General features: G+C 26.3%; 1 protein-coding gene across 3 annotated transcripts in view; it reads left to right on the top strand.

Moving 5' to 3' along the window:
• LOC132929569 (lachesin-like) overlaps nucleotides 1-12,368 on the top strand; it is a 396,933-nt gene that overhangs the window by 41,790 nt on the left and 342,775 nt on the right. For all 3 annotated transcript variants that reach the window (XM_060995009.1, XM_060995008.1, XM_060995011.1), the window contains exon 2: nucleotides 5,475-5,839. In XM_060995009.1, the coding sequence (XP_060850992.1) occupies nucleotides 5,764-5,839 (76 nt within the window). In that variant the 5' untranslated portion in view covers nucleotides 5,475-5,763. The remainder of the gene's footprint in view (nucleotides 1-5,474; nucleotides 5,840-12,368) is intronic.

Genomic DNA, 12,368 nt, shown 5'->3' with positions numbered 1-12,368 from the left:
TTAATGAATTTGAATAAAAATGATGGTTAAAATTAGATATAATTAATGATAATAAAAAATGAGTCAATTATATTCTTAAATATAACCAATTGGAAGCAATAATGTTTTATCGGGTATTGTAATACAAGTTGATAAGAGAAACTTATTTTTTATGTAGAAATGTTTTGATAAACTGTTTTGTTAAGATTAAATTATCCCTCATCCACCAAACAATTAAATATACTTTTAAAGTATACAAATCGTAATAGATAAATCAATTATTTTTGTTTTCATAGATTAAAAATCTCTCGTGTAATTTACTACCCGCGGTGAACCATCTGTAATAAATTTATAAATTACTTTTCTTTGTGATTAAGAATCGATCTTGTTTGGAAAAATTAATCACTCTAATAATTACAATATAAAGTTCTATTAGGTAAATACTTAAATAGGTCTTTAAGAATATTAAGTATAAGAAAAAAAAGTTTTGATATACCTACAATATTTTAAACGTTTTAAAATATTAATAATCTAAATTCTTAAGTTTAGTCATTCGTAATAACTAAAAAAAAAAAAAAAATACATTTTAATTTAGTGAAAATTAGAAGCTTAAAGTGTTTCTGTTATTGGTAAATGTAAAAATAAATAATATTTTTTTTTCTTAAGTAATCATATTATCTTACTTTAGGAAATCACAAAAAAAATGTTATAAAATTAATTGATTCACATCATGTATACGAATTCGAACACCAGTGCTTAATAATTAAATAATAATCATGTTTATGGAAAATGTATTAAATCCATTTCCAAATATCCAATAATTAATTAAGTTTTAAATATATAGCGACATCAACTTAAATTGTCACAGCATTTTTTACTGTGAAAAGTGTGTAAAGAATTTTAATTAGTAAGCTAACTTTCACTAATTTGCTATGGTACAGTCAAAGACTTCAATAACTTAAAATGGAATTTTATGTACTCAGTCGATGAAGGATGATTTACAAATAGACATTTACAGTGTATATTTCAGTCTTTTTAGTAATAGTAAAATAGTTTAACATACAACTTAATAAATGTGTAATTAGTTATACTACACGCATCAATGCATCGTTCATAACAATAACTGTCATTGAAATGTTTGTTATACATAAAATGGAAAATTAAATATATTTAAAAATTATGCAATGTTCACATATATGTATTTCAACTCTATTTATAGAAGAGAAATTTACAATAAAATATAGTAAATTTAACTTAAAAAAAATCCCGAAATCGTTAAGACATAATATTAGAGTATTTCGTATAACAACAATATTTATATATTCAATTTAAAATAAAAATAGCTAAACTTCAATCGAACCCGAATTCAAATCACTTATGAGATACAATATCCTTTGGTATATTCTCACCTTCAAGGTTGTTTGGATACACGCCAATATGGATTTTCATCATAGATACCCGAATTATTTTGTTAGCAAACAAAGTAAAATAAAATACAACTTTTCTCACTGAAAATTTAATACATATAAGATCAAAATGTATCCATCTCATTGTTACTTTTTTTCCAGTCGTCTAACATTAATGCGTCTCCCAAATAGCAATTCTGTGGGTTGGTAACTGACTTAAATTAAATTTCACGTGGCATTAAGCTTCTTATTTCTACAAAGATAACGTAGATAACAGTTTGTAAAATTACTTTTTATTTTACTAAATATCCCCCTTCCCCTAACGATTTGCTTTTCACGAATATTTATGTCACAAATCATATGTATTTAATAATAATTTAAAGAATAATAATGGAATTTATTTTTATTATCTTGATAAATTTGACTCATAATCGTTTTAAATACTGATAAAACGTTTTCAACCTGATTTATAATAATGAAGTAATAGCTATGACTAAATGTATTATTATGTTAATTGTAATAGAATAACAATGTTATACAATTTTATGTTTTAAAATTGATGTTAAGTGGTTTTACAGTTAATTAAATTTATTTTATAATTGTTAAATATTTTTATTAATCATCATAAAAACTTAAAAATAAAGATGTATAATCTATATAGATAATTAATGTCTTATTAATTTAATGTAATTTGAATTTTTATGAATTATTTAAAAAACGAAACTTACTAATTTAATAGGTTTATATAATATTTTAAAATTCAATTAGTTGAACGTGTCATATTTAAAAAAAATTTGAAATTATTATTTTAATTATTATACAAAAATGTAATTTGTTTATTTTTATTAAAACATTTTCTATTGAATTTTATCGATTTTTAAGGAAGAATATTATTTCTATTAATAGTGTATAAGCATAATTTATTAATAATCACTCGAAGAGAAATTACCAAAATTTAAATTTAAATATGTTTTTACAATTATTTATATAATCACATTTATTTCCCAATTGTGATAATATAAATAAACTGTTCAATATTAAATATTACTCATATTATAGTAGGAGGTACTCATTATAAATAATAGTTATAATGATATTATAACCTTTGCAAATTCAAGTCTGCAGTCATCAGACATTTACAAACGTAGGTGATAAATAACAGCGAAGTACCTACCTACACAATTAATGTACAATTAATGAACGAAACACGATGTTCATTTCACAAATAATTAAAGATACAGCATTATAATCGCCAATCATTTTATAGAAAAAGTAAACATCTAAACGAACCCGTATAATATACGTTTAAGGTGTAAAAAAAAAAAAACAACTAAAGTAAATTAATTTATGTCTTGCAAAAACCCTTAATATATAATTGAGATTTTAGTTGGCACAGAACAAAATGTAATTTATGAATCTAAACGACGCGTTGAATAGGTAGTCGTAGAAACGTTTCGAATATGTTATAATTATACCATTGAAACATTAAGAGTATAATATAGATATATTAATATCTGTCATATCTACTTAAATATCACTACGCTGCGATAAAGTTGTAAAAAAAAGATATGTTAATTATTTTAAATAATGAAATTGAATAAGTTAGCAAAGTTTGTGTAATCCACAATTGGAAGAAACGTCATTGATGTATAATTTGTCACGATACATAGTGAAATATTTTTGATCAATTTAGCTTATTTATAAACTTAAGTGGTTTTTAATATTTTTAATCAATTATTAACACGTTTAGTATTGCAAATACAAAACAATTGACCCAACATATTAGAATTTTCATCGATTAGTATCCAATTTTTTTTTTCATTTCTTATTCGTAGACACTCGGTTTTAATTACACTTTTGTTTATCGAGTATTCTGAATGCAATGAACCATTTATATTTAAAAAATACATTATTTGTTCAAAGACATCAATTGACACAACACCTGTAACTACCGATACAAACGTGTTTTTTTATGTCTTTGATATAGTATTTATTTATCGACGTGAAAAAAAAATACATTTTTTACCATATATTGAAATTTAAAAAGTAGTTTTTTAAATTTTTTAAGGAAATTAATAACGGAAATTAAATATCAATAATCACACCAGTTGTTCGAACAATGAATGCGATCGAATGAACAATGGGTGTCGTTTGGTCTTTTCCAAGGTAATAAAAGACCCGAGTCTAAATATATATATATATTTTTTTTTTGTTATTATTTCACCTCTCTTTCGTTTTATATTTTCCTTACCAGAGAAGGGTTTCAATTTTTGTTCTGGTCTTGTTTAAAACCCAGCGCATAATGATACAGAAATTCTTTTTTTCCATTCCGCATCTCTCATTTCTGTCCCACTACACCAAGCTTCAACGATACCACGTGAATAATGAATAGGGTAATAATCAAAACGTAGCTCATTCACTACCCAAAAATACACTAAATAAATAACAAAATAAAGTACTACTAAACAGTTAATGATGATGATAATTGGCTATATAGATATTTCACTCATGTACCCTTTTGAAAGTGTGGTTCATGTTGGCTATCTCTGTATAGGTAATACATATTAAATAAATTTATAGTAATAATTCTAATGAAAAAAAATGTGGAACTTGTTATAAGAAAAAAAAAAGTTTTAAAAAAAGGAAATACACGTATTTTCTTGAATATATTATGTTCTTTAGAAATTTAAAATTATTGTTTTTTTTTTTTAATTCCATGTTAAGGTAAATAAATAATTTAATATATATAAATACAGCTATATTTTCATAATATAATATAATAATACGTATACGACAAATATATCTAAATGTTTCAAAATTTAGACATTTCAAACATTGATTATAGAAGTTTAAGATATATCAATCTATATAAACTATATATATTATTTTAATATAAGATTAATTCATAATTAGCAGAAAATATATTAAGTGTATGAGTATTGCTGCGCTATTATAATATAATGTTATATAATCTTCTTTATGTAAACATATAATTTTAATTTATATTAAAATATTAAAAAGTTTAACCATCAGCAATATAACGCATTAAAAAATAGCATATATATTATTGGAAAAAAATATTTATTAATAAATGATAATTTTATGTAAACTGGCTAGTGGTTAAGTGCTTTTTTTTAATTTTCTGGTATTTTTTAATTTTTTTCGTTTTTAATGAAGCTGTGTCTCGCTAATTTCTTGATTGCAATATAATTTTATTGTTTATTACTTTAATTAACTATAATATAAATTATTATAATATGTCACTAAACAATGTTCCGATTGATGTGAGACTTATGCTCAATATATAAATTGTATTAGTTTTTTAAAATATTTGTTTGGCTTTTAGTATTATCTAAAACAAAAACTGTCAACTGCTAACAACTTAAACATTAATGTCATCATTTTAGGAGTAACATTTTAACGAATTAAGGATCACGACGAGGAATAAAATATATTATTATGTTTATTTAATCGTAATATTAATGTATATGGGTTGTGTATTTTGCTATAAAAACAATATTTGAATACTATTCTTCACGGAGTTTAGGTATAACTCAATTGAACAGGTACAGTGTATACTTAATGTTTTTTTTCTCCAATATATTACTATGTTGTCGCGTAACAAATAAAATACGTGCGAGCTTTAAATTCGACCTAACTTAGTTACTCTAAAAGACATCCTACGAATTTAAAATATTCGAGAAATCTATTAGATTGTAAGTGTCGCCTGAATGGAGATAAAGAAAAATAATACATTCCACTCTGTGTGTGCCCTTTTTGAACACTTAAACTATCTCTAACTTAACGCCAAATGGAGTTTGAAAATCCTCAAAACGTTTATAAGACTTATTTCTCCAGTATTTTGTTTCTGTTAAAACAAATCTTCGGGATACTTGAATTTTCTGGTGGTTCAGCACTTTAGTGGTGGTCACCTTCACACTCTTCCTTCCCGTCGCGTTCGAAATGGATTGGCTATATAAGGTGACAAATTTCTGGGTGGCTTATGTGAGTGCGTGCACGCGTGCGTTTCTCGTGCAAAATGGTATATGCCGGATGTAACCTAATTTGTATGTTGTTGTATTGTTTCAGGACTGTCAACAGAACCGGAGAACGGAAAAAAAAAAATAAACGCGCCCCTTCTAAATTGTCTTCACTTTGTTGTTTGTTTTATGCATTTTCTCTGCTCTGTGCGATCGATTCGCATCGCTATGTTGACATTAACGGTACTGGAAGTAGACTTAATGTCCTAGGGTGGTTAGATAAAAAAAAAAAAATACTAAAGAGAGACGAGTAGTTAAAAGAAGAGTAGAAAATAAAGAAAAAAATAAGATTTAAAAAAATTTGTAAGCAAGGGGCGCGTTTACTGCACTTTAGGAGGATGTACTCGACAAAAGTAACAGTTATGACGTTCCTGGTGGCCATATTTGCAGTGAGCCCACTTCAGTCTTCCGAAGGTAAGATATTTATATTTAAAAATAGTGAGGTGATTATATTAACAGTAAACACTCATTATCTTGAAAAGCAAATTTATTATTTTCGAAATACAGTGGAACCTCGATAAGTCGAAAACCATGACAAAAAAAAAAAAAATAAATGTCATTCCCTTGCGAAAATCTCGATTACTCGAAAGAAAAACTATAGATAACTCGAACATTCTGAGTTCTTTTGAATATAAACAATTAATGACGGATAATTATTTTAATTTTAATCTGTTAGTGCGTTCCGATAATCCTAATCGCGTTTATTATGTTTATTATTGTATTTTAATAATTTTAAAATAATAACAATACCAATACACACTGTAATTATATGTTTAGTGTACAAACTATAACTATTGTATAATAACTAACAACTATAATATATATTTTAAAAACTCTTTGATTCGAAATGTTTTCCTAAAACTTTGATAACTCGAAAATCTCGATAAATCGAAAAAATTGCATTTCTCTTGAATTTTGACTTATCGAGGTTCCAATGTATATTATAAATATATATTACATGATTTGACATCATATTATTTCACTAGTTTTATTATTAAAATTTGAAACCAAAATAAATATTCTTAACCCGAAATGCAATACTATAGGATTATATCGAACGCATTTTACCTGCAATAGGAACCAATTTGCTGACAGAGCTAACCAAGAGGTCTGGGACTTAGCTTCAGTTAGTTGGAACCTACTATAGGAATACAATACATATACATATATACGATGTCGTAATTGTTTCACTATTATTGTTTGCTTGAATCATATATATTAATTAGTATCTTTATTTTGAAACATTACAATCTATATAATATAATAATAGTACAATAAGAGATTTTTATACGGAAGTATGAAAAAAAAAATAACATTGAGTACAGTGAAAAGAGTGTCACGATGGAGTATCTCTACTTAATAACAAATATACATTTAATACCTATATTATCACGCTTTTAAAAATTAAATTCAACAATTAAACAGTATTAAAACATGGTACTATTTTTATTCATTTGTTTAGGTATTATTATTAATAACTATTATTGTTATTGTCGTTTATTCGACTTTAACGTTTAATGGTCGCCAACGCGACGGTTTAAATGCTCCTATTTAATAATTTTACTGCCTCACTTAAAATCTTGATTATTCGAATTACTTAGTTTTATCCGTCGGAGTAGTATCACCAGATTTCGCAAAGCTACATTATTACCGACTACGAAGTAAACCTAAATCCCATAGCAATTAAATTTGAATTATCACAAGTTAATATATCACTGTTCATATTCATTATGTCTCCTACACCCCAAGAAACTTCACTTTTATTTTAACGCCTCATTAACAACTTTTAACATGGCTCCAAGTCACCACAAGGAGAAGTAATTTTCTTTGAAAGTAAAAGTTTTTGCTATTTCTTTTTTCGAATTACAATTTAATTTGTTTCTATACCATTCGTAAGTTTTTCGCTGTATCGTAATTTCGTGATTATACCGTTATCCTTCTTTTAACTAGCCCCTTGTTTTCGCTACCTACCTTTTAATTATTTTTTTCTCCGACTAACGATAAACTTGATTACCAGTTTCTTTCATGTACGTAACTCTGCTTTAATTCACATATTTAATTGAAATTAAAACAAAAAGTTAATGCACAACGCATAATATGTACATTGTGTGGATATACTAAGGTAAATAATAACATATTATATTGTATTTTACATACATTTTAATAATTGTAATATATTTTACTACCATTATTATCAGTTATAAACTCCATCAACAAAATCTGATCGTTATATTATTCTAAACATGCAAATCATTAAGTAACTGTTGGAATAACTACATTTACAATTCAAATTACGCAACTGGAGGTGATATCAACGGGTTGTAGAAACTGATGTCTGAGAACTGCTTTACAAATCCCTTGTGTAAAGAAGAGAGGTGTTTGTGAGAATAAAGTTCAAAATATCTATAATTCTTCATAAAATTCATTTATTACAAATGTATTTGATTTTTATGTTTACTAGTCCAATTAAATTGACCGATGAACATTGACAGACTAAATCTATGAATGATATCAATAACTAATATTTGATTGAAAAATAAAAATAAAACCGTAATAGTATATGATACCTATAAGTATCTGAATACTTATACAAATTATAATGGAAATAGGACAAGAAAACTTAGATAGGTACTAAAGATGCTATTTTTAAATGACAGTATACGATTTGTTTTACTTAAGTTGTAGATTGATAAAACAATCATTATTAATCATTTTACGAGAGAATTAAGGATACATTGCTTTATTTACTTGATTTCAATATTCCAATATTAATATAAAATATTTAAAAAAGTATCTAGGTATTAGTCTACTACTCCGCTTACCTAACCTTTAAATATTTATATAACTTATAAATTACTCGTCAAAATTTTAATATTTATGTATCAAAATAATCCGAAAAATATGTTTCGTTAGAATATAAAATTAAAAATGTATGTTGTCACTCAAAAAATTAAAAAACTTAAAAACTATAATGATAAAAATATAAAAATATAAATAAAAAAACCATTTTATTTTGACTGGAAATTAATTGTTTTTTTTTTTTAAAAAAAACTTTAATAGTAGAGTAAAATAATTAGTGCTGTTCGATTAATGAACCACCTAGTATAAATTTAAAATTTGTAATTAATTATATTTTTAATTGCTCGTTCAAATTGCTAGGCTGCTATATTCTGGTACAAGTAATTATCACCTTAGAGTTATTATAATATTTAATTTTTCTATTACTTCCAATGTGAATAAATAGGTTTGAATTTAAATCCATGGAGTATTTAGAAATAATTTACAAACAACTATTTTTGAATTTTTAATATACTGAATTATTCAATAGTTCCATTCGAATATTACATACTACATATTTTTTCCACAGTTATACTATAACACCGTTTTTCTGCAGCTGTAGATCGAATCTTATTTGTTTAGACGGAGTACGCTGCAGTACTATACGATTAATCGTATTGTCATCTTTAAAACAGTAGTATAAATTAAATATTTTTGGACCGTTTTTAATGAAAAATTTTTGATTTTAAAATTGATTGCAGTGATCTTTAATTACACTACAAATTACAATGCAAAGGTGTCATTAAATTTGCAATCGACATAATACGAACTAGGCCCTATATAGGCATCATAGTCATCGTTATTATGTAGTATGTCGTACTTAACAAAGAAAATAACGATGTATACGATGTAGGTATACTTAAAACTAACACCTTCCAGTCTTTATCAATACATACGATTTCGAGAATTCACGATTAAGAAACTATTTTTTAACGCATCAGACACACACACACACACACGCGCGCGATCGTCGAGATAGATTTTTGTTTATTTTATTGATCGATCATTATTGCTTATATTATTTAATGTTTTTTATAAGCGACTTCACCTATCACTCCGATTGGATATAGGCGTGGTATAAAAACGTACGTTGTCGTCGTATATTATATACACGGTGGACCGTTCGATTTCAATTAATGATACAACCACTATTCTTTACCACCGTTGACGTGGGCGTTCTGCTCTCCCCGGCCGTCGTTCGCACACGACTGCGATAAAAACTAGTCGGCACCGTTGCCATGAGTGTACAACTATAGGATTTAATTTGCACAAATTCATTTTGGCGTATCCGTCCACTTGTGTACGTCTAGCGTCCTATATTCCGACGAGTGTGCGCGTCCTGAGCGTGTGTGCGCACATGTTAGGCATAACCGCAATGATAGTTGGCGGTGGCGGTTATGTAGTGGATCGCGGTACATGGTTCGCTCGATAACCCTGAGGATATTATTCGCGATGCAACGCACGAGGTCGGGCACTGCTGCCGCGCCGTGCCAGCCGGATTTGCCGGCGAATTTATTGCCGATAAGTTTGGCCTGGACCGGGAGCGTTCTTGGCACAAAACAAGATTCGGCTGCCAGCAAAAGTACAAAAGTTTCATTAAAGATAAAGAACCACCCTCTCAAACTTTACACTTCACAGTAATTACCATCGAAGCGGAATTTATTTTCGAAAATAATAAATGAACCCGCGAGAAATGTACTAACACCGCACCGGTGTGGTGTGCACTCTCGTCGTTGCAATGGTATGACTCTTTGCTCCTCTATTAAAAATTTATATATATATATATATAATGCCCAAACCACCTCTACCCCTCCGCTTAACCACCCTAACCGTTCCATCAGCATTGTCAGAGACTTTTGATAATTATATTATGATGATCGTTGCCAAAAAATGATGCCTACCCCCTTTTAAGTCAAAATAATAAATAAACATACAGGTATCTTAAACTGTTCCCTTGCATTAGATGTTGTATGATAAATTATACGTATTCACCTGATTTTAAATGCAAAGTATCATTGGTTATTAGAGTGACTTATAAAATCATGAACTCTTGTTTATTATATAGGCGTATGTTATAAAGTATATAATATAGAAAAAAATCTTTACCGTTATCGTTAAATACTATGTCATGTGTACCTATACGTAAATGGTCAGTGAATTTATGCGTACAATTTTTAAAAACTACAGTTATACATTTGAATATGTTCACATGCAGTAAAGTTTTATAACACTATCTGTATAATAGGTATCCAAGATAATAATAATATGCAATCATTTTATTTAATGTATTCATACAAAAACCGACAATCTTATATTATATAGCTATTCATTAATCTTTGCAATTTTAAAACCTACTCGTATGTAAAGTTACTTTTATTTAATAATTTATAATAATTATTAACATATTACATAATTTACAAATAAAACAAAGTAATACTTTCACTCTCAAGTTTTATATTAATTTCATGTTTTACTTTAGTTCGTTTTAATACAAAACTTTTACAGTAGAAATATGCACAGTATGCACCTACTAATTAAAATGTTTTTGAACTTAATTTATGTTCCACCTTCAGTCGTTCAGTGTATCACAAAATGTAATAATTTTACTGCCACGCGGAATAAATATAATATATTATACCTATATGTTTTATTAAAACTCCATTTCTTCATTTTGAGTGTAATATTCACGTACTTCAAATGTTTTCCCAAAGTCGTTTTTGCCTTGGGATCGCATTGACAATAATACTACACTTAATATCGTGTAATTTACATACGTCTCAAAACTTTCTAGAGATTTCCCTATGGAATATGAATAATTTGTTGAGTAGTAATATTCATTATATTATTGCTTTATGGTGGATAGGCAACTAGATTTATATATATAAATACATTTTTGTGAGTATGTGTGTTTAAGTGTATATCAGCTTTACTATGCATAATTAATAAGTATTATTTATTCATGAAAAAGAGTAATATTTAAGATTCTAGACTGACTTGTTTATATTAAAAAAAAACTATTAATTTATGAAGGACTTGAGAATTTAATAATTTGTTTATAAAAATATAATACGAATTGTGTTTTAGATTTTAATAGATATCCGCGAGATTATGCATGTAACTAATATTCTGAATGCTTATTAAAATTATTACTCATATCGATAAGTTACATTAAGAAGAATTAAAAATAATTATGCACTCAATATTATTTTTTTTATCTATTAATAGATATCTAATCTAACTTTTTGCGTTTAATGTAAATTATAATTTATGTATTACAATATAAATTCAAAGAAAAAATGTGGGTTTATATTGGTATTTGAAATGTCAACATTTGCATGTGCCCAATTCACACGCGAACTGTACAAGAGGTACAAGTATAATTTGTCATTTTTTTTTATTTATTTCTAGATAATGTTTCATAACCACCCTTAAATATATTTGAATTATTAATGTATTATTAACCAAATTATATAAATATGTAGGTACTATCAAAAAATATTAAATAACGTAAAAATACCTTTAAAAAAAAAATGTAACACTTACTTAATGATAATAATTATGTTACCTAACCGTTTTAACGTGACAAATTGTTGAGTAAAAGGAGAAAATAATTATTAACTACTCATTACTATTGTAATTCATAACAAAGTACCCACATTAAAATTGTAATATATTAAATAACTATGTCTGATTATATATTTATATGTTTCTTATATGATATCCGGATACTTTGTTACATTTTAAAACAGTAGATACCATTAAAAAAATACTTTTGTTTTAAATATTAGCATATTTTGTATTAAAAACGTATTCGTTTTATGTTTACGTTAATATGATTGCATTGTATTTTAGTTTGTTTCCGTTGTCACAGTGTAATTCATCTGCAATTCATAATTCATTTTTTAATTATTCAACAGTAATATAAACTAAAAATATATTTTTTTTATTGTATGATATGTTGAACAAAATTAACAATTTAATCATATCGTTGTTGGTATATATTCTGTGAATCAAAAACTGATTTATGCAATTCAAAAAAAAAAAAAAATCGATAGTTAACAAAAATAGTTTTCATAAAGCACGTAATATTTTCCTTTAAAAAAAA

This window comes from Rhopalosiphum padi, chromosome 4, assembly GCF_020882245.1.
Source record: "Rhopalosiphum padi isolate XX-2018 chromosome 4, ASM2088224v1, whole genome shotgun sequence".
Classification (NCBI taxonomy): Eukaryota; Metazoa; Arthropoda; class Insecta; order Hemiptera; family Aphididae; genus Rhopalosiphum; species Rhopalosiphum padi.
This window is presented reverse-complemented; position numbering and strand designations above follow the sequence as displayed.